General features: G+C 34.0%; 1 protein-coding gene across 1 annotated transcript in view; it reads right to left on the bottom strand.

Moving 5' to 3' along the window:
- LOC136028906 (tRNA (32-2'-O)-methyltransferase regulator THADA-like) overlaps positions 1-24,434 on the bottom strand; it is a 190,001-nt gene that overhangs the window by 55,317 nt on the left and 110,250 nt on the right. The window contains exons 10-14 of the mRNA XM_065706865.1: positions 22,711-22,859; positions 18,252-18,407; positions 14,829-14,985; positions 10,879-11,033; positions 6,123-6,238 (exon numbers count right to left, since the gene is read on the bottom strand). Of these exons, the coding sequence (XP_065562937.1) occupies positions 6,123-6,238; positions 10,879-11,033; positions 14,829-14,985; positions 18,252-18,407; positions 22,711-22,859 (733 nt within the window). The remainder of the gene's footprint in view (positions 1-6,122; positions 6,239-10,878; positions 11,034-14,828; positions 14,986-18,251; positions 18,408-22,710; positions 22,860-24,434) is intronic.

The raw sequence follows: 24,434 nt of genomic DNA, 5'->3' as shown, positions 1-24,434 counted from the left end.
AAAGAAAAAACTTTTAGAAAACATGTGCCTGAGCCATTTAGTAGAACTGAAAAAGCTTTTTCAAAGTTATATGAACTCGTACTAGAGAAAGGATATTATGCCACAGAAATTGGAATCTTTGCTGAGAGAGCCATATCAAAGGCTTTACACGCTCCACATTATGGACGAAAAAGGTTAATATTCAGGTATGTTACCATCGTTGGAGTCTAAATACCGAGATTGATGAAGAACAGTAGGTTAATTTAAACTGGGAATCTGCAATACGTGAATTTTTTAACGTGTACATATACTATTCAGAACACTACACTTTTTGTCGGTCGAAGTATTTGTGTTTGGGTTGTTTACAAGTCCCGTACTACGTTAACCATAAAACTAGTTAGGCTTGACTTAATCAGCTTGACCTAAGTCTCAACCGTCCACGAAGGCTGTTTGGGGGGGGGGTCATGATTGAACATGTTATTGATGTGGCTTCTGTATGAGCATTCATCATTAGCCAGGCGGAAAAGTTATGTATTTATTTTTTTGAAATAGCATAAGCTTTGTCGTTTTAAATAGACACAATGCTCGACAAGTTTAGAAATTCCAGAATATAGTGATCAACGACAATTTCACCATGAAGTTTTCAGGAACATTACCCACAGTAAACGACGCAATACACAATCGTTTTTTTTTTGCTAGTTTATTAGTATAACAATCTCCTTCGTTTTATGAAAAATGTAATTTTATTAAATCAGACACGCACATATGAGGAAGGGAAAACACAGGCCCGTTGTCCATCCTCACGCCAATAAATTCTTACTTTTGAGCCCACAAAGAATATTTTCATTTTTTCTAAAACCAATTTGCATTATTTAAACGATGTCAACAGAAAACTCAACTATAACATAGACAACTCAACTCAACAAGTAAATTATTGAATCTAAAAATTCTACAATAAAGCTGGCAGGCAGACGAAAGCAGAAGTGAGAGGGGGATACGATAAAAGCATAAACAGGCGGGTTATATAAAAATATAATTAATCATGGAGAGAACAGTCAGGTTCTGAAAATTTTCAGAGAAACAGAGCTGAGCCCCTCCCCCAACCCTCCCGCACGTCTTAGCAAGTTAGAAAATCTAATTGTGTTTTAAAATATTGACATTGAAATAGTTTAACTAAATAAGCTTTGTTTGGACAGCAATATTCCCCAGGTGCTATTTGATCTCTTTTGGTCTAAAATGAAACTATAAAATATTTGATCGCTCAAAATTTTAGGATAAGAGAGATGTTACCGATAGGGGCTTCAAGTTTCAAAATAACGCATACCAATATTTATTATAGTTACAAGAGCTATACAGTTGCTGTTATCCCTTAAAAAATACATAAAAAGAGATTTTTAAGAGTCTTTCTTCTTAAACATATAATATATTGTTATAAACATATGTTATATACATATATGTTATAAACATATAACATATCTGAATGACATTCAGATGTCATTTGTTTCTAACTGGATGCCCGGAGTTAATAAAAGTTACATATTTAGAGTCAGTAAAAAATAAAATAAAATATTATTCCACTAATTAAAATGTATATAGCTAAAACTTTTGTTAAATATATATAAATAAGCAAATAAATATATGTATTTGGGAAAAATAAGCCCTAATTGGTCAAACACCAAAGCAACATAATTTAGTATCAGGCAAGTTCAGTCAAATAAGTAAATACAGAAAGACACACATACTAGGTGTAAAAATAAAACTATTAACGATGTGACCGAATTATGTGACGTGAACGATGTGACCTAGAGTTTCTACTCACCGGTGTAGGCTATGGTATAATAAATATAAAAACAACTCGTAATTTTGGAGTCAGTACAAAAAAACTTTCTACTAACCCACAAGACTGAAATTTGGTTTGAAGATGGTTTGAAGATATTGCTGATGCGCCTTTTTTTACAACTTTCATGCACATAGTGTGTTTTGATTTAGTTCAACTTTCCCCTCAACATCCCCTGAAATTGTCACCTTACTACCCTAACCTTAGTAGTTGTAATAGTAGTAGTAGATGTTATATTATTAGAAGTAGTAGCAATAGTAGTACGCACATATCGCCAGATGAAGATTTCTTCATCTGGGACCTGAAGAACCAAAATAGGAATTAAAACCAGATATCTTTGATTAAACGGACATATCTAAAATCTTTAAATCATTATACCATTACTTATTAAGACCATTACTTTAGTAACAGTTTTTTTATGCCCAGAAATTTGAGAAAACTTTTAATTCAAACTAGGAGTTGATAAAATGAAACCATTCCAGTAGTAATCAAAGTTTAATTAGAACAAATGGTTTCTTGAGTTCTTTTCCCTTACCGGTGCACCAGTCTGTAACCTTTTTATTCTGTAACGGCTATATCTTAAATTCTGGCAGAACTTTTGTTTCGTTCTACTGCTTAGGGAAAGCTTTGTTTTGTTCTTACTTTATTGCAATTATAGTCATATCCTATGAACGATTTCGGGACGTAACAGAAAAAGACAGCCAATGTTTAGGAACAGAGTCTTCAAAGTACCAAGAACTGTCGAAACAAAATTTTTTTGGTTAAGTAGAGACTCCACCAAAACAAAATGGTGCCAAAATGGTACCAAACGTATGGTGATACTGTGTCCCTAAACATAAAAGTTTAACACCAGCTATTAAGAAAGACGTCAGCGGATTTTCTGCGGTAGGGGGGGGGAGGGGTAATTAACTTTTGACCCTGCCTTAAACGCAGGAACATGTTAGAGTCTCTGACATAATTGTGAATTTTCAAATATCGCATTTCCTTGTTTTTCAAGCCAGTGGTTTTTCCTTGTTGTTCAAGCCAATGTATTGTAAGTTCCCTGTATAGGGTTTTCGGCCAAGGTAATTCAAAAGGTATACTAGAATTTCGTTTCCGGGGGGGGGGAGTTACAAAAAATTAACTTCAAAAAACGCATTAAGTTTTTACGAGTCAGACAAACAGTTCGGGGGGGGAATCAAGAACCCTACCCGTAGGAAGCAAAATAAAATTGTTTTTTGGCACCCCCTGGAAACTAAACAAAACAGAACAAACATTGCTGTATGGGTGGAAAAGAAACTAAAAAACATATCTTCAAAATTAGAAAAAAATCGCAAATACGATTCTAAATAGGAAAAAAATGCATATGGAGTTAAGCAGTTTTGGTGGCAACGGGTTTTCAAATTTAAAACAATAAACATGGATGAAAAATCAGCAAAAACTAAGGTAAAAACGTATAGCACCGAACTTAAGCAACCGTATAGCAACCTTAAGAAGGTATAAGATTTCCTTTGAGAGTGCAGTTGTCTTCGAGAGTGAACAGAGTTTTAACGTTTGTATTTTTACAGACAAAAAGGTTGTCAAATTTAGCTAATTTAGCAGATTTAGCCTAAGAATTTTCATAGGCTTGATTTTAGCTAAAGTTTTTCTTAAACATTTTCAAGGTTTAACGCAGCATCACCGACAGAAATGTGATAGTACTATTTGAACTTCATAATTTTAAACACCCCAAAAGAAAAAATCTTACAAAACCGCGGTTTTAAGGTATGAACAGACCCAAGATGGGGGCAAAAAGTGTTTTATTTTGATGTTCTTGGTACTTCAATGACTTAAAAGTTGTTTAACAAATTAATTACATGACCTAAATAAAGAGCGAAGTCGGCTCTATCTATTTTTTTTTTCACCAAGGGAGTTGCCATAAAAATTTCGGAGGGAGCTCATTCAATCGGAAACTGACTGTTGTATAGCTCATTTTAAAAGTCGAAAGTGATTGGAGGGCAAGCATACCCGCACGACCCTTATTTGCCCAAAGACATCCGTTAAAAATTTCAAGATGGTCATTTTGTTCAGTATAGTTGAAAGGTCCAATAACTATGGCTCTAGGGATGGCAAGGACAACTCCCCCCCCCCCTCACAGCCCTTGGGGCAAGGATTGTACCGCTTTGCAATTCGCCCATTGTTTACATATAGTATTTATTAGGAAAAGGGGGAATATTTGACCCTCGGAGTTCAAAAAGATGAAGGGTATTAAGGTGAAACTTTCAGGGGATGTTGAGGACATTGTTGAACTAAATCAAAACGAACGATGTGCATGCAACATATCAACAGGGCGTATATCAGGAACCGCATAGGGCAAAAAGTTGGAACTTTTAGGGAATCATTAGGGAGATACAAAATCGACAAAAAGGCCATTTGTGCACTGTGCTACAAATGCTGCGACTACTACTAAGGCTACTGGTATTAAGGTGACAACAGCCTATAGTATCAAGTCGAAACTTAGAGGGGATGTCAAGGGGGATATTGAGCTAACCAAAAAGCACTACATGCATGCTACTGCTACTACTTCTACTGCTATAGTTACTACTATTACTAATACCGTTGCTACTAATACCACTAACTACTAGGTTTATAGGTATTAAGGTGGAAATTGCAGGGAATGTTTAGGGTATTTTCAACGAAATTAAAACTTACTACGTGCATACAAGTTGTCAAAAGAACATATTAGGTCAAAGGGCATATGAGGGGGATGTTCAACAGGCCAAAAGGCGACAAGTGCGTACTACTATTATAACTACTAAGACTAAGGCTAGCAAGGTGACAATTTCGGGGAGTTATGAGGAGAAAGTTGAACTAAATCAAAACATAGTACGTGCATGAAAGTTGTCAAAAAGGTGCATCAGCAATATATTAAGAACAGTTTCTACCAGTACTGCTACCACTACTAGTACTACTTAGTGCTACCAGTACTAGTACTACTAATACTATTACTACTTTTATAAAACTAAATCAAAAGATTTTCAGTGCATCCAGGTTGTCAAACTAACTGTCATAACTCTCTTCACTAAGACACCAGGAGCAACTTCAGAAATTATTTTCCTAAAACGATTCAATCCATCTTAAACATTGTCAAATTTTAAACTCTTCAGTTTAGTATTCAACTGTTCTTGGAAATTTTCTTTCAAAATTCTCATCTTGGAGTCTATCAGAGTCATAACTTCCCGGGAGGTAGTTATCCTTCCCAAATTTTAGCTTTAAATTAGCCCTAGACAATACTAGATGGTGATCTTTACTTTCAACATTAATAGCAGCACTCCTTTATGCCCTAGTATCTTGTATGATCCTGCCAGTCTTCGGTTTACCCTTTGCACTATAATCATTATAAACCAGACACTCCTCTAGTAAAGTTTTATAATCACTTACAAAACTGAATTTGAGCGAGAAAATTCATCAGTGGAACAAACGATCCAATTAGTCTCAATCGGAAGCTCCCAATCTATAGTGTCATAGTGAATTAACAGAAACACCATTTAAAATAAAAAGTTAAAAGAACCAAACAACACTATAAATATACGGTGATTTGATAAAAAGAAAATACCATAAAGAGTTCATTGCAATACCCAAAGCGTCAAACCCTCGATGAAACTTCAGATAACTTTAGAAAGGGGGAGGGATAAACATTTATTTCTCATTTCCCTTTATTTAGACTAAGCCTGAGTAAGGGTGCTGTAAGGCGATACCTTTCTTGTTATTGCTGTATATTTATTTTAAATAAATAAATGAACTGCAATATTAAATGACTGCACTACAAACACTTTGCAGTACTGCCGAATTGAAACTGATGCATTGGTCGGGACTTCACTGCAATATAATCATATTCGGATATTCCTCTTTTTTCCTTCCAAATATCTATTATCTATTAACAAAGAAACTGCCATTATTTTTATGCAATCCTAATAAGGGATTATGCCAGATTTGCCTTCCACTCAATCGGACTATCTGTCTTGGTTTTTTCTACAATTAGCCATGGCTTGATGCCCACAACTACTTGATGTTAATTCAAAACCAACGGATCCTCAAAGATTTATATTATTTCTTATACTCCAACATAATTTCGAGCATCCAGTCTTTCTTCTGCCCACTTTACAATTAAAAATTCTAAAAAGATTGACCATTGTTCATCTGGAAAGCTTCTTTTTTTATAATATTCGTTCAAAATGAGCCATTTAATTTCCAACTACTATAGGCCGTGGTTCTCTCCTTACTAATTTCAGCCATCAATGGAACCATGACACGCTCAGTACAATGCAAAAAAAGATGAAAACCTTACGGATAGCATCCTTTCCTAACAAGCAACCGCAAGAGAGTTGTCCCTGCAAGTGTTGTAGGTGGCCGAATGCTCACAATATCGCCGAAGGCTTTTTCATAGAGGTTACTGGAGTCATTCTAGAAAACAAGGAGCCGTGACTGGTTAAAATGACGTTAGTTTTCCTTCTTTAAGTCAACGCACTATTCAATAAAAAAAAAAAAACTTGCACCCTTTTAATCCCTCTTCTGAGCAAGACTCAAAAATAAATTTTTTTTTAATCTATTAAATAAACAAATTTTCTATTTATTGAACCTTCAAAGTCAATTCCAGTTCAGCTGCATCCTAGTCCCCTACCCTATTCTCTTGATACAGCTCAAGGCTACATAAAAAGGTTTGGTGATTTATTGAATTGTTGAATTATTTTTCAACAGCAGTCGGTTCACAATACCAAATAATGTATAATGCCCGTAATCTATAGAAGTTGGGAAACATTTGGTTTAATCGCACACAAAAAATTATACCAAACACTATTTAACTAAAATAAATACCAAAATTATTTTTGAAAAGGTTAAAAGCAAGCATAATGAAAATTTGTCATTTCTTAGAATAATAAGACAACCTCCTATCATGCTGAAGGGAGAAACTTCAAATGTGATACAAATATTATTCCTTAAAAATAATAATTAGTATACTTAATTTTTTTTTGTTCATAACCCCAATGTTTACATATTCAATACGCCAAAACTGTAGGTGATAAGAAAAACTATATTTTTTTATTTAACTTATTCATTATTTATTCTGTTTTATTATACTCTTTAATTATTTTTTTTATATATTATTTATATATTTCATTTTTGCTTATGTGTTTACTTATTTTGTTTTTTTTATTTAAGTTTTTCATTTAAGACATAAATCTTCATTTAGGAATTTTTTTAAACAATTAAAACAAAAACAATAAAGACCAAATTTTATAAACAAAACAAATGAATAGATTATAATACAAAAATATATGAAATGGAAAATCCAGGATGCAGATTTGAATTTCAAATAAATAGCTTCACTAAAAAGAAACCAGAATGTCCACTTTGTAATAAAAGCGTGTTTTAATAAGCACTTCTATCAGTGCTCACCTTCACCTCTGTAACCAATCTTTTTGATAACTCGAACAAGCACAATTTGAACAAGCTAACAAAAGCATGATAGAGTTTTAAACAGTTAAAAACTAAATTAGAATATAAATAGAAGTATCAAGATGAAGAAGAAAACAACAGGTCTACAGCCAGTAGAAGGAAGGGAAAAGATGAACTGAAGGATGGATATTTTGTCTCTACAAAACTAGGCGTCTTTAGTGTTCGATATAGAAGAAATTAATTAAAAGAGGAAAGATAAAATCCAAATAGTCTAAACAGTACAAAAAAAAATCTAAAACTAAAAAGAATAGAAAAATAAGAAACAAACTAATATATGTTTAATTGAATATACAAATAGGTTTGTTTCTTATTTTTCATTGTTTTTAGATTATATTTTGTGCATTTTAATTTTCGATTTTACAGATTCTTCAAGATTTTATATTTCCTTTTCTATTAGTTTCTTCTCTATTTAGCGATGAACAAGTCGAGTTTCATACAGGCGGAATAGCCGTCGTTTATTAAATCTTTTCTTTTCCTTCTAGTGGCCGTAGACCTGTTGTTTTGTTCTTCATTTTAAGATTGTTCTACCTTTAGTTTGTCGTGGCTACCCAGTTCGGTTTTTTTCTTCCTTCATGTTTTAATATAAAACTGCGCATTCACTTTTAACCGTTTAAAATCTCATGAATCGGACAACCTAATGGTCTTTCTTTTAAAACTTTATTCTCAGAGTTGGTCAAGTGTTTATGTTACAATCAATTCTCAAAATTCAAAACGACCTAAATTCTCTAAAATCCAAATTAAAGTTCTCAGAGCCATTCAGGTCGTATCAGCACTTCAAGAAAAAGAGCATATTAATAAAAACTCAGAATTTCTAAGAATAGAAATCTATGCCAAATTAAGCACTAATATAGCATTCAAAGAATATCTTTTCGGAAAACACGCACTAGGATTCTAAGCAAACTTTAATTAATTTTACTCGTAAAAACGTAGGATCACTGCCAAACATTAATTCCTTTTATGCAAAGATAGACAAATTTTCAAGAAACATTGACCAAGGGCACTACAACTTTAAACGAAGGATAACAACGAAACAATTACTAATTTAAAACGAAATACAATTGATACAAACATTTTTTTTATAACGTTATGTTCACAAGCTAATTTTTTCGGGGGGAGGGAGGGCATAAAGTGCTTGTATCCTTACATTAAAGTGCAATTTGTCCAACCCTCTTATTAATTTATTGGTTAAAAGTTATATTAGGCGTAAAATACCCGATATTGGAAGCTTCTTCCTGCAATAATTCTACCTCTAACTCTCAGAAAACTGTAGTCCCTGAATGATCCTAATTTGAAGGAAGTCAAAGATGTCGGTATTGACGAGGTTAGAAAAACGAAGGGGGCTCCCGCCCTAGGGCCATAAGCTATACATTATCAACCCTGACATGATTTCAAATTCAACAGGATGCAACGTACTACAGATGAAAAGTGAGTTTAAGGATTAAAGGATCACCTCAGAATCACGAAAATTCGAAAGAAGGGTGGGACGTCTATATAAAGGAGGTTGAACGTTGGCAGGTGCTTGGCCCTTAACGCACCAATCAAACCTAAATACTATTGCAGCAAGCCTTGGTCATGTGATTTTTTATCATTGGCTCAACAGTGGCGCGTCATGTAAACGTTGAAAACATATTGTGGGGCTGTTACTTTATATTTATTTAAATGACTACCTTGGAACTTTGATTTGATGTCATGAAAGGTCCAGGTACTATAAAATGACCTTAAAGGATGATTGGGCGACTTCTAATCTATTTAACCAATGAGAAAGGGCACTAGGGGAAAATGTGTAAACAAAACAAGGGTGACATGTTTCCTTTTACTAAGTTTAAGCTATTACATAGACAATCATTTTCAATATTCCAAAGAATCGCTGGAATATATCCGCCTAATACCCAGAATTCCACATGTCACGGTATTATGTCGAGCTGTTATCAAAAACTATTAATCAGCATGACTGAACCCCTTCACCATAGCACAACTAAAAATTGGTCCGAGACCTTCCGCTATTTCAGTTATTTTGAAATAAAAATCCACTTATACAAGAAGAATCTTATAGCAATAAACATTTGTCATGTTGAAGAATGAACAAATTCCATAACAAGCACAAAACAAAATAAAAACAAATAAAAAACTATGAAAAATAAAAACTAATAATAACAAAACTAATAAAAACAAATAAAAAGATACTATTTATCTACAAAAAAAAGGCGTTAAAAATTTATTCTTAGTCCTTTTTCCTAGTTCGTAATGATAATCTACTCTATGTCAACCCTTGGTTTCCAGTCACAAGGTTTGACCAACTTTACTCATCTAGTCTTAGTTTTAAGGTTTTTTAAAACTCCTGGATCCATTTTCTTGAAAGATTTTACCAGTAATTGTAGCAAAATATAACCCAGATTAATCTCATCCCAGGGAGAGGTCACTCTCATCCCCTGGCAGCTCAGAGTTTTACAATTTTTCACATAATCTCCAATAGCTTTCATAATAATTCGACTGTTTTTTCTTGGCATTTTACCCAGGTTGGCCCCGAAGCAAATTCATGGACACATACATGCCTCTTCGTCACCTACTGATCATTAACAAGTGGCAGGGTAACATGAGAAATTCAGAATTAAGTAATACTCATCATGAGTTCTCCGAGTCGAAATATATTAGTTGGGATAACTTGCCACCGAAATAAAATCCAGCTAAGGCATCAATTAGTTTCAAAGAAATTGATATTCGTCCGTACTAGGAATCACTAGAATTTATTTCCAGTAGTATACTTCTGACAAAATAGTTAGGACTTATAACCCTAAAATATGGGCGACATGATATCCCATAATACCTGATAATATTCACGTCATTCCATAATAATATAATCTGCAATGGATAACAATAGTCCATACCAACACCCAAAAACAAGAGACTTAGACAGTGATATTGAGCACAAGGACCTTCAATATTTGAAGATACAAAAACTCAGTCTTATTTAATCAGCGGATAAGCCTTATTATATCTAATTTGAATTCAAGAATTGTACTGAAAAATTATTTACAACATCGACAACATTAAGCGCTAATTAAAACTAGGTAGGATGATTTTTATTATTCTGTGTTACTTTCATAATTTTAACTATGACTCCTTTTATACTTAGTTAATTATTTGGCATTAATTTCTTACAATTAATCTTAAAATTCTTTCTCTTATTATATTTCATTCTTATTGTTTTGTAAGGGGATTCTGTTCTTTTAATGATCATCCGATATTTTGAATAATCATAACATATACTTCAAGTGCCCCATATATTGCTTACCAAGAAAACCCAGGGGTAGATAGATGACATTTCGCAATACAGTTTGAGTTTCTGAAATACACACTCCATCTATGATTGTCTGAGGTTACTCCAAAAGAAAGTCGAGAACTCTGGAATCTCTCCAAAAATTATTTATTTGTATTTCATCTTAACATTCGTGCACTTACGAGCGCTAATTTTGTTGAGACTTCAGAGAACCCAATTCCCTTTAGGGAAAAACACAGATAATTCAGCGATGGTGAAAGCACTGGAAACAAATCGCACGTCTACAATTATAATACCCTGGAAAACTAACCTTAATCATGTCAACAAGATTAGTACCATCTTCGACCATTACGCAAGTACTAAGAATATTAAGCGTGATTGTCTGATTTTCTTCATAGCTATCGTTTATGCCCACCATAAGTAATTGAATGTCACCAGGTGATAGTTCTATCACGGCATTTGATCCTTAAAAAAGAAAAGAAAAACTTGGATTTAATAGCCTAGTTTACAACCTTGGGTGTAACGTCAAAGATCTTTACATAAAAATCGGATGCAATTCAAAAGCGTTTGGGTAAATTTTTGCCCAATTCATAATTATAACCTATCCTATCAAACGAAATACTTACCTATCTGTACTAATAACTTGCCTGTAATTTACAGTGCCTCTATAGCCAGCGTTAGGCTGTACTCGCCAGAGACTTGACCCACACCTCAGACGCAAATGATGAAGGTAGATGCTGTCCAGGCGAAACACTTCCACAAATCGAGCGCATTAGATGGTTTAACAGGGTACAGAACTTGGGAGATCCTCCGGTGTTTTAAATTCCCACCTCTATCTGAGTGGCTCTCAAGTCTCGCTTGCTGCGCTGGTCCGGTCATCTACTTCACCTGCTCACTCAAATGCTTCCTCGACTCATCTTCGACTTCGATCCAACTATAAACACCTGGAAACGCAAAAGAGGTAGACACGCACAAGATGGGCGAACGTCATCCACGGTTGTCTCACTAACAGGAACATCAACCCAATGAAGCTCCAGCCCTCTTCCAGGACAGAACAGTGTAGAGGCAACTAACGGTGGTGACATCTGTCTCCCTCTACGCAAGTGGCGTAGCTGAGCAAGAGTTTTAAGTCAACTAAGTAAGTCAAGACTTGCAGCAGAACCAGGTAATTTCCGTCTTAACTGGCATTTAAAATTCAGATCTTACGTGGGAACTGTTTATCCGTAAACATCCTAGATTCATGGGATAGGCCTGAGTATCAAACGAAATAGGCTGAATAGATCTACATTTTAGGTATTATTTTCTTTTTTTCTCAAGATAATTAAAAACTTTGTTTCTTTCAAAATTCCGTTATATCTTCTTTTCTCTAATGGACAAATAATTGAACGTTGGAGCTCTTTATATTATCATATAAAAAACAAGTTTTTTTCACTGAAAGTAAGGAGCAACATTAAAACTTTAAACGAACAGAAATTATTACGTATATAAAGGGGATTACCCCTTCCTTAACACCTCGCTCTTTATGCTAAAGTTTTCTAGTACTTTTAAAATAGCGTCTTATTGTTTTAATTAAACGGCCCTTGTGTTTCAGGAGTCATTTCTAAAGAACTGGGACAAAATTCAAACCTTTTCAGAATTCGAACTTTTCCAAATTCAAACTCTTGAAGCGAACGAAAATATTCTTTGTAAAAACAAACGGTTTCGTTAATTTTAATGGGCAAATACAAAACGTCTTCTTCATTTTAGGCAAAATATCATTACAGTAAATACCCCAAGTGGTCAAGCGAGCATTCTGTAGCACTAAGAAAATACGTCTAAGAATTATTAAATAAAACTCTATGTAATCTATTTAATTATTTATTGGAAAAAAAGCTAAAGAAAACAATTAGATTAAAAGACCGATGTAAGAAAATCAAGCTCTTGAAGATCTCTTGCCTTGTTCAAAAACAAATTATATCAATCAATTTATTTTTCCCCAGAGTCATCACATCGAGTCAATTAAAATGACAAATCTCGGTGCCCAAGCTTAATGCAAAAATTTGTTTCTGAAGATTCTTGTTCTGAAACAATTTTTTTTTATTTGTTTGTTTATTTTTCGCAAGAGTGATCACATCAATTCAATTAAAATGAGAAATATCGGTGCCCAAGCTTAATACAAAACTTTGTTTCTGAAGAGTCTTGCTCTCAAACAAATTTTATCAATAAATTTATTTTTTTTGTTTGTTTATTTTTCCCAAGAGTGATCACATCGAGTCAATTAAAATGAAAAATCTCGGTGCCCAAGCTTAATACAAAACTTTGTTTCTCAAGAGTCTTAATCTGAAACAAATTATATCAATCAATTTATTTTTTTCCTTGTTTACTTTTCCCAAGAGGGATCACATCGAGTCAACTAAAATGACAAATCTCGGTGTGCCCACACTTAATACAAAACTTTGATTCTGAACAGTCTTGGCTATCACGTTCCATAAATATTTTTCTGGACTACTGTTTAATACATCATAACCGTCCTTAAAATTTCCAATTGGCTCTATTCCAGGTCGTATAAAAATCAAAACACTAAATTTAAATTCATGCAAACTCAGCGGTCAACGGTTATATTTTCAAGGCCTGTATTCCGTACAAGACATTTTATTCGCCCTAAAACTTCAAATGACGCTGTTTCGGCTCCCACAAAAATCAGAACATCCAATCCAATTCAAGGTTCGTGTTCAAAAGTTACATTTTCAAGGCTTTTGTTCCGTACAATAATGACAAGTACATGACAGCTGTTACGCGACATGACAGTTTTTTTTGCTGGTAGATGGCATGTGTGCTTGCAACTTGGCCATAGATATTCTGAAATTGGGTTAATAGAACATTAGTGCATTACGAATTAATTCTGTTACATGCTCATTTGTGAGTTGTGAACGGTGCTTCAATTTTGACAAGTTCATTGTTGAAAAAATTGACTTATGACAGTTTGCCGTTATGGCTAATATGACAATTTGCCGTTGCTGTTATAGCAATTTTCTTAATATGGACAATAATCTGCAGGCAGAGTTTCTTAAACTGGGCACTTTATTCGTATAATTTGTTTCCAAAACTCATTTGCAGATTGTGGTGACTTGTGATGCATTTGGGGACTGTGACCCTTTTTAAGTCTTAATAATTCCGCTTTTTTGCAGTTTTTTTCCAATTGTTTTTACAAAATAATTATTTTTTGTCTTTCAATGGTACCATTGGATATGAATAGCAAAAAATCTTCATTATATTTCGTTAATCCACATTTTGATGAATAAAAATTCCATTTCCATCAATTTCCATTAAGTTTTTCATTTGTTTTTTAGAGCCGCATTCATTCTTTCAAAACGGCCCGTACGGCTCGCAAGCCACAATTTTGTCATGGGTACTGTATTCAGTAAAACTAATGGTTATACAGCATAATTATGCATCAATTATTAAGCCAGAAGTCAGAGGACTATTTGTGGGGAGGAGTGTGGCGAAAAATCCAAATTTGGATATTTTCTTTGGCACCTTATCTTTTATCTATTGAATTTAAGAAATGCGGAATTTTTTGCTTCTTCTAAGAGAGTCACCATCACCTTCAGTTGGGAATTATAATTTTTGAAATGATTTATTCCCATAGTTGTGCCTCATAGTTTTCTTTTAAATTTATGTAGCGAGAATTTTTAAACAGAAAAAAACATAAAATCAGGAAACGCTTAAATTGATAGTTAATAGGTAATTAGTTAATAGTTTTAGGAAGATACTAAGCTAGAAGGAGTAAGAGGACAGGAGGGAGGATTACAAAAAAAACAGATCTCAAGACACCAGCATTCTTTTCAGTAAAGTGGCAGCTTTTTCTTCTTGATTTTCTATATTTTTCCAAGATTCCAAAAATTATAAAACCCTATTTTTTTAAGTTTTCAAATTTGCACAACGCGCTATGATCAAAACTAAAAAAAAAAACTTTACAATCTAAAATGTGATAATTTCTAATTAAAAATCACCTAATAATCAAACATAATTAGATAATTGAATTTCTACCAATATCTGTTAAACAAGTTTTTTTTTTTTTTTGCAGAGAAAGTCAGTGACCATCAGGCGGAAAAATAAGAAAAAGATAGAAATACATAAAATACAAAAGAATATAGAACAGATATATATATATATATATATATATATATATATATATATATATATATATATATCACAGAGAACGTGTCCAATCGTTGCAAGACAAAAATTCAAATCCATTCTTTTCAATTACTTGCTTACCATTGGACCTTGAAAACTGTTCCTGCAAAAGCTTCAGAATTTGGAATACGGTACATCTCGTAAAAGACTGAGAAGACACAGTAAACTTGATGCATATATCCCACAGCCACCTTATAAAAAATGAACTGTCTGGTCCATCTGCAAGTCGTTCAATCAGCTAAAATTACAAAATGAAACTTTTAACCAAAAACAAATACTTTACTCAGGATTCAAGAAAAAAAGGTTTCTTTTCAACAGCTTATAGATTTTTGAATTAAAATTAACTTGGTGGAAGTAATGAAAAGCTTGAGAGCCATGGCTAATTGGAGAAAAGCCAAGACAGATGGTCTCAATGAGAGGCAAAGCTGACATAACCCTTTAAAATCAACTATGTTGGAAATGACGAAAGATTTGAGAGCCATGGCTATTTGGAGTAAAGCCAAGACAGATAGTCTCAGTGAGAGGCAAAGCTGGCATAACCCTTTAAAATCAACATGGTGGAAAAGAAGAAAGATTTGAGAGCCATGGCTAATTGGAATAAAGCCAAGACAGATAGTCTGAGTGAGAGGCAAAGCTGGCATAACCCTTTAAAATCAACATGGTGGAAAGGACAAAAGACCAGAGAGCCATGGCTAATTGGAGTAAAGCCAAGACAGATAGTCTGAGTGAGAGGCGAAGCTGGTATAACCCTTTAAAATCAATATGGTGGAAATGACGAAAGACTTGAGAGCCATGGCCAATTGGAGTAAAGCCAAGACAGATAGTCCATCTGTCTATGGTTTTTTTTTTGGAATGGGGGTTATTGACGTGAGTCTGTAACCTCAGCGAGACTCAACCCAGCCCTAGATGGGTACCTGGAGGAACCTGGGGAAGATACACAGGAAGGGTATGTAAAAGCACAGGATAATTGGCCCCCAAACCTCCTTCATGCTTCATAGCTGACGGGCCACGAAACAGAAATCAGCACCGCCGGTAGAGACTAATAAGTTCAGTGCCTTTTTCCTAGTTTTTTTCTTGCTTTTTTTTATTGTTTGGGCATTCCATGTCTCAACTTTTAGTAATCAAAATTTCATGAATCTGTCTATCACACCTTTTTATAAATCCAGTCCCTTTTTTTCATCAATCGTTTTATTTACCATAGAGTTAGAAGTGCCTTTACCATTCACCATAAAATTCACCATAGGAATACTGTTCACAACAAATTAGCACCGACAAAAAAAAATATTATCTAAGCCTTCAAAATTCAGCACATATTCTCTGTTCGGTTGAGGTTGAAAGCTATCATATTTCAACTAGTATCATTGATAAAAATTCTACCATATGTAGAATTGCCATAGAAAAAAGCTAGTTTTAGCCTAAAATTTTGTTTGTAGAATATTCTGAACATATTTATGCTAGATTTGAAAAATAAAGAAATTCAGCATTACGGACAAAAAAAATCTACTTTTTTCCAAGTATTCAATATTTAATAAGTATTTTCCAAGTATTCAATATTTACGCCATTCGTAATTTTGAAGTTGTTTCCAATGCCTTCCAAAGGTAGAATGTGCACCCCCTGACTTTTGAAAAAGCCGACAAAATGACCACGACAACTTCTTGCTTCTTCAAAAAAAAGAAGAAAAAAATTCAAGGTTCTTGATTTTATTTTAGTTGATTTTCATTTCAAAATTTCCCCAAGATTCAAGTTTATCACCATTTCTCAGGTATTCATGCGATGTTTCTAAATACCGTTCACCTTTTTTTATCCACTCGAATGAGAGAATGGAGCAAAATTGCAAAATATTAGTAAAATGAAATATTTTCAACGTAATACCTTAAATTATATATTTTTTTTTTATAAGACCGCACTGCCTTTGACTGATTAACAAATAAATGTTCAAATGGGGTATGTCCATTTATTAGACAGTGAAAACAGACACAAAAGTCTGACTGTCACTGTCAGACTGCATCTGTTTTCACTGTCTAATAAATGGACTTATCCCCATTTGAACGTTAGCTTGCTCATAAAATGGAATATTATAAAGTCAACTCTTACGAAATCAAATATATAGATTTATCCGATCACAGAAGCACACGTGTCCCTTGAGTTTAGAGTGACGAAGTAATTTCCAATATATTTTCTAAAATAAAGGTTTCCAAGAAATTCCAGACAAAAAATGAGATACAAATACGTAGCTTTAATGCATAGATGTTTTTCTGAGGAATGTCAAAGTTGTCCCTAAGAACCCCCTTAAAAATGACGTGCATGTCTCTAACAAGTTGTTACTATTTTCCCCCATGTCCCGACCACCACTAAAACAAAATTTTGTTGCTCCAATGAATCATTTTTAAGGTGCTGACTTGTAACACTTTATTTTTGAAGAGGGTTACGTGCAGCTTGCTTCAATAGGGAGGGGAAATTTGTTTGGAAAACGTGGCTAAAAATAGATTATTTCTAAGGAATATATAAAATATTATACAAAAACCATGAACATCCGGGATTTTGATTGAGATCACGGGCCCAAGGTCCCTTTGTGCGTCAATAACTGTGTGGGACACGCTGCATAAACATTCAAACTCGTTCAAATAAAAGCCCATCTATGACTCTTTTCCCAAAAAATTATTTTAAAAGGAACTGTCACGTGAATAGTTCTAGGAAGCTGGAGAGTCCCTGACATTAAGAGTTATAGATACATTTTAGTCAACCCACTCTACTCCAACTCTTGCTAAAACCTCTTATTTCTTACGAGTGCTATAACTTTTGAATTTTCCAACCCAGAGCTCGGTTTTATTTTAATGAATTTGTCTCGATTCTAGGCTTAATCAACGCCAAAGCTTGACATTCACATGAATTATTCCACAAAACATAAGAAGTTATGATTAAAAAAAAATTATAATTAAAAAATAAATAAATAAAAAAACTCATAGCACCCACTGTAAGTATATTTGGTGTTATCACAGAAGGATGCTACTTTATGGTACATGTGCCTATTCGTTTTGCCAAATCAAAAATAAAGACGCAATTAAGCTTCTGGGCAAAATCTCCTCGAATTAGGCTGTGCCATTTTCACTAAAGTAATAGGACAATATCAATGCAGCAACAATACTTTCGATATGTAACCATAAGCAGTTTCATGCAATAAAACAAAATTGAAAGCTTAATAGTCAGACATAAAATATAATTCAAACATTAATAAAAAAAGACAAATTTAATATCATAATTTGAAGTAAGATGTGCCCTTAAATGCGGGTAGATTCAGAATGTCGGCAAGCTCTGGACCCCAAGCCCATCTCCCTGCGTAAGCCCTGAATGAGTCTGGTTTAATTCATAGAAAGTTTTCAATAGGCTACAATTTATTAGTACCAAAGTACCTCGACAACAAAGATAAGGTTTCATAAAGCCACAGAGCACCATTACTTACCTTTTCAGGTAATACCACAGCTTAACAAGCATACAGAGCTTACCTTTTTCATAATTCCAATAAATTGATGACGAAAGTCCCTACTTTGACAGAAGAAATTCAGATGAAGAGCTTGTTGGATAAGCTCCAAGTAGCTTCTATCGATATGTTCTGACGTCTTTGGACTTGCAATAATCAAACGCAAGCAGTTCAATCGAACCTATCAAAAATTAGTTTTTGAATATTTCTTTTGTTCTAATGCTTTTCAAGTGGAAACATAAACAAAACTTAATATTAATATTAACAATCCCAGACCCCCTCCTTCCTCATTTTCCCTATTTTTACAAAAGTTCCCATACTATCACACGATTCTTAAAAATTCATTCAATTTTACTGCGTTGATGAATTGTCTCCCCACCCTACAGCTGAAATAAATTCCTGCGTATGCAAATTATTTATGTATTTTTTATTTAATTTTAATATATTAATTTTAAATGTATAAAAACTAATGTGAATTTGTTTTCCAAGATCGATCACAATACTTATTTCCTTTCAAATATATTTCAAGAAATGGTCTTTCGGAAAATAGGAAAATTCTACAGTAGCGAAAATAGAAACAACAAATATAAATAAAGAAGAATTTAATAATGATTAAATCTATCTATCTTCAACTAATAATGTTAAATATGTAAAAATGGAATAGCAAAGTTAAATAATAATATTAATTAACTAAGTTCTAATTGAAATAGTTAAATAAAGTGATAACTCAGCGGTAAAAGCCACTAATCGATAAGACCGGAAAACCGTTCAGCAATACAAAAGTTTAAGTCATTGCTAAACAATCAACCGAATACCAATAATTACGAGGTTTCAAAAAGTTGGGCAATTTTGTAAGTAAATGGCAGTCATTTAACAAACCAGAACACAAAAGCAGAGATCAGTATTTAAACAGAATTATTATTTCCGTACAATGTTGGAATGATTATGGTCTCTAACTGTATTTTGGAACATTTATGACATTAATCGACCAGAACTTAAAGGCGAGAGGGAGCTTGTGGCCGGTGTCACTGGAAATTTTCATTTATTCACTTTATGAAATAATCAGTAGATTTAATTTTGTTATATTTTTTTTTAAGAAAAAAACTGTAATTAACAAATATTCTTGTTGATAGGAAGTATTTCTATTGTGTCGCAGGAATAATACTTAGGTTTTGACCAAATATTCATTTTTATTTAGTTAATATTTTACTTTAATTTAATATTTATTATTTAATTATTATTTTAATGTGTTTATATTCATTTTTATTTCATTTAGTAACTTTTTTTCTAATCTGCCGAAATCTTAAAGTAGAAATATTTGTAAAATTTTTCTTGTGTTTCTGCACATAAAGCATTCTCTTTGGCCTATCAACAGTACCATTTTCTTTCTGGATCTTATACTCTTTCATTACCATCTCAGCATTCTGTGCACTGGATCTAACTATTCTATCCGAATCTTCTGCTACTATAGCAAAAGAACCACTCTTTGCAATACAAAGCCACTTGAGACCAAAAAGGTGCGCTAGCCCCTCCTCCGCCCTAACATATTCAAAGCTTAATCCATGAAGTTCCAATTTCATTCAAGTCCTTCCTTACGAATTCTTGCAACCGCATTTGGCGTCAACCGGCTTTCCTTTTGGCTCCAGATGGACGGCTACGAGCATATTTAAAGATTAATAACATATTCAAAGATTAATATTCAAAGCTTAACCCATGCTAACCAAAGCTTAACCAAAAGATAAAATATTCAAATCTTAACCCATGAAGTTCCAATTCCCTTGAAATCCTTCCTTATGAATTCTTGCAACCCCATTCGGGGTCAACCGGCTTTCCTTTTGGCTCCAGATGGACGGCTAAGAAGCTTAATCTTTATTTATCTGTCGTCCTACATTCGTAGGACGTGTTATAGCCATTTTGACATTTTTCCTGTATGTCAAGCCATCTTTCATTATAGTCCTCAAAAATGGGACAGCACGGTTTGTAGTTTAAAACATTTCTCACACAGTTTGTAGTTTAAAATGAATCGAGTCGAACGGAGAGTGAATGGCCAGTGAATGAAAAATTCGAGATGAACGGAGAGTCGAACGAATGGCCAAGACAATAGATCATATGAAAATAAAAGGAATGTAAAGCAAGTGGAGAAAGCCTTAAAACATGAAATAAGGAGGTGTGAAGTGGAGGCCATGGATAAAATTGCCGAGCATTTGGAAGATTCAGCTAGACGGCATAGTAGTAAAATATTGTACTGGCATAATAAATTGAGAGGGAGTAGTCATTCTGGACTTGTCCCAGTTAAAGATACAAAAGGGGCCACAATTAGTGATAAGGAAAGAGTTGAAGAGAAACAGACAGAATATTTTGAGAACCTAAACCGAGATTAGATTTGCAGGAATAGATATAGAGGAAAATGAAAAAGTTTGTGATACCTTAGATGTGAAGGAATATTTGTTTTGTGAGGAAGAACTAACAAAAGTACTAAAAGGATATAAAATAATAAGGCTGCAGGTGCTGATAGTGTGAGGTTAAACATAAGTTACTGAATATTATTAATATGATTTTTGAAAAAAGGGAAGTACCTAGCGATTTTAGGAAATCTTTAATTAAACCACTGTATAAGAAAGGCGATAAGAGTGAGTGTGGTATTTGTCGAGGCATTAGTCTGGTCTCTGTAGGTAGCAAATTACTTAGTAATATGATACTTTTTAGACTGAAAGATGCTGCAGAAAAAGTTTTAAGAGAGGAACAGTGCGGTTTTAGAAAAGGTAGAGGTTGTGTCAACCTAATTTTCACTCTTTGGTTTATAATTGAGAAATACCTTAGTTGTCAAGCACCTTTTGTCCTCAGTTTTATTGATTATGAGCAAACGTTCCATTCTGTTGATAGAAGAGCTTTATCAAAAGTCTTATCCTTGTATGGTATATCAGACAAATATATTAAAGTAATTAGTGCTATGTATGAGAATACCACTGATGTGGTTAAGCTAGGGTAGCAGCTGGTTTCATATTAAATCAGGAGTTAAGTAGGGTTGTGTTTCATCCCCCTTTACATGGATCATTACGATGGATTTTGTCTTAAGAAACAGAGGAAAGGCAATGGGAGACCACGAAATCAAATGGGGAGAAAAAACTCTCCCGGATTTAGATTATGCTGATGATTTAAGCATCCTAGATGAAAGTGTGAACAAATGAATGAACTTTTGAAGGTTTTGCGAGTTCAAGGTACTGGAGTGGGCTTTAAAATAAATGTTAAGAAGACTAAGTCACTAAGGCTAGTAATAAGTGAAGATTAAAAGATGATACTGGGTAACGAAAAGATTGACTAGGTGGACAGCTTCACTTACCTTACTAGTATTATTAGTAAAGACCGTGGGAGCAGTGAAGATGTTAAAAGTAGCCAAGGATCAGGGTGTTTTTTCACAGTTAGAAATAGTTTGGAAGAATAGGAAGATAAGTCTACAAACCAAGATTAGAATATTGGAAGCTACAGTGATGACTGTGGATGGATCTGAAGCATGGGCGCTCCGAAAAGCGGATGACGATTGGCTAGGTGTTTTCAGAGAAATTGCCTACGGATTGTTCCGGGTACCCAGCTAACTGACCGTATTTCAAACAGTAGGCTGTACGAAAATTGTGGTTCAATCTCTCTTTAAAGGGCTATAATGAGACAAAGATAGAGATGACTAGGGCATGTTATACGGATGAAGCATGACAGATTACGAAAGACTATCCTTTTTGGCAAACCGTCTAAGGCTAAACAAAAAACAGGTCGTCCATGGTTGAGGTGGGAGGATGTCATAAAGAAAGATATAAAAGAAACGGGAACTTCCTAGGAGGGTCTAAAGAGGGAGGCTTTGAATAGATTGGGATAGAGAGGGGGTGTGCGTAGCTGTGTTGGCCTGAGGCGGCTTGGTACTGCGGTGAGTTGCTAGTAGTAGTAGTATCCTTTGACAGTTTCTCTGAAACACATTCAGCAAATACTTTTCAGCCTTTTAATGCGCCCAAGCTTCAAAACTATGCTTGGCCACCGTCATTACCGAAATTCCAATATTGTCATCTAAGTTCGCACACTTATCTTCCAATTCTTCTAAACTTTTTCCAAATATGAATCTTATTGGGGGAGCACCCCCTTGCCCCCCACCCCCAAACGATTCCCCTTCCTCTTCCCCCTCATTTATTCCTAGTCCAAGCGACTTACTCTTTTTAACATTTATCAAACCTATTCTTGCACCCTGAACTCTCAAAACCTCCGAAATTCATTCTTTTCCTAAAATTTTGAACTAGGTTACTCAAATCATTAGCAGAATCAAAGGCTGACTATTTTACAAACCAGAAAAGGTTGAACATCGAAACACCAAAATTCCGAACACCAAATACCGAAATAGTCTGCTTATCATTCCCATCCAAAAGAAAAAAAAGAAAAACAATCGCTAAAAATATCCATTTTGTATACAAGTTTAGCAAAGATATTATAATAAGAGGCCTCACCTTATGGTCGGCAGAAATAAGAAGGTTTCGAAGGACACAAATCTCATTTTCTTTGGATGCCTTAATGCCATTTCTTTTGCAAACAAGAAGAAATACTAATGCCACTTCAAGTTTGTCCGTTTCAACATCTTCAAAACCAACATTCGAATCTATATTTATATAATTATATAATATACATTTACATATATCTAATTATTTGTACAATAAATATTACTATTTATATTATTTACATTATATTATTTATATAGTTATTTATAAAATTATAAAAAGAATATGAATAACATGATAGCTCAATGATTTCAAACCCGACTCTTACACTGAAAAAAAAAAAAAAAAAAAAAAACTTTTAGCAAAACGCTAAAAGAAAAGTATCCTTAAATATCATGTACAAATATAAAATATATTCAATTACAATAAATTATTGTAATTCGAGCGAAATACTGTTTTACTAGTCTTATAAATGTTCATGTTCTTGCGTTTCACGGTTTGAGCCAGGCTGTTGCCAGCGCAAGTAGCTTAGCAACTCTGCTCCTTTGAATGGCATAATTCACTTCAAAAGGAGTAGAAGGAGCAAAGAGGCTTTATTAAGTGCGATTTCAGCTAGTGTTAGAAACATGGTCAGTCTATCATTCAACATGACAGGAGGATTACCCATGGGGAAAGAAAAACTGTAGAACATACGGATTCATGTTTTGGTGGCAATAGAGAAGATATCAAAACAAATAATTTTTCTTTTGATTATACATTGTTCCTAATCAAGTTTTTTTACTTTAATCCTTTTTCTGTATGTTCAAAATTGTATTAAATTTGCAAATTAAATTCAAATTTAGTGGATAAAATTTTATTTCATTTAATTATTTTTAAGTTATATTGTTCAAGTTTTTTTCAAGTTCAAGTTTTTATTTCAACATTCACAAATAAATAAATAAAATACAACACTTTCGCGCTGGGGAAAACCTATGAGGGTTTGTATTCGAGCGGAAGTCCACATATCTACTTACCTATAATAACAAATCCAATCCCTCTAACTCATTAATACACAGCTCTCCCTCCCCCTTTCATTCCTCCCAACCCCACCTTACCCCTGCCCACCCTTACCTCCCTAGCACCATCCTTAACTCCTGAACCCACCCTTCTCCCCTAATCATCCTACCACCCATAATGAAATTCAACATTTATCCCCCCAAAAATAGTCTTTTAATTCTTTTTAAACTGAGGTACGTGTTCCGCCGCCCTAATGCTCACTGGTAGTTCATTCCATACAGTTGGACCCAGGTGTTTTATCGAGAATGAAGACCGGGTACCATGACATAAATCCACAACTTAATTATTAAACCATAATCAAGGCATTACTATGCCTTGTTCCATAATTATGCAGATCACTATTCGTTTAATAAAAACTCTTAAAGACATCCGGGGCTAGGTCATTCATACACTAAAACACAAATACAGCAGCCTGGTAATCTCCTATCTGACCGACATTAAGGAGCTTCAGCGACGTAAAGCAAGAACAGGTGTCATGCACATCCTGGACATATCTACCTATTGTTCTAACAGCTTTATTTTCTAGAATTTGCACTCTTCTATAGCTGGATAAGAAGTTGCTGCTCCATAGTATTGTTTGTGTAATTTTTTGAGTTGAAAAAAGAAAAAGTTGAAAGTTGAATAGGAGGCAGCCGTAGGAGATATATGGATAAATCAACGAATAATATATAGTTAGAAGT

Source organism: Artemia franciscana, chromosome 7, assembly GCF_032884065.1.
Source record: "Artemia franciscana chromosome 7, ASM3288406v1, whole genome shotgun sequence".
Lineage (NCBI taxonomy): Eukaryota > Metazoa > Arthropoda > Branchiopoda > Anostraca > Artemiidae > Artemia > Artemia franciscana.
The sequence above is the reverse complement of the archived record's forward strand: the minus strand, read 5'-3'. Positions and strand labels throughout refer to the sequence as shown.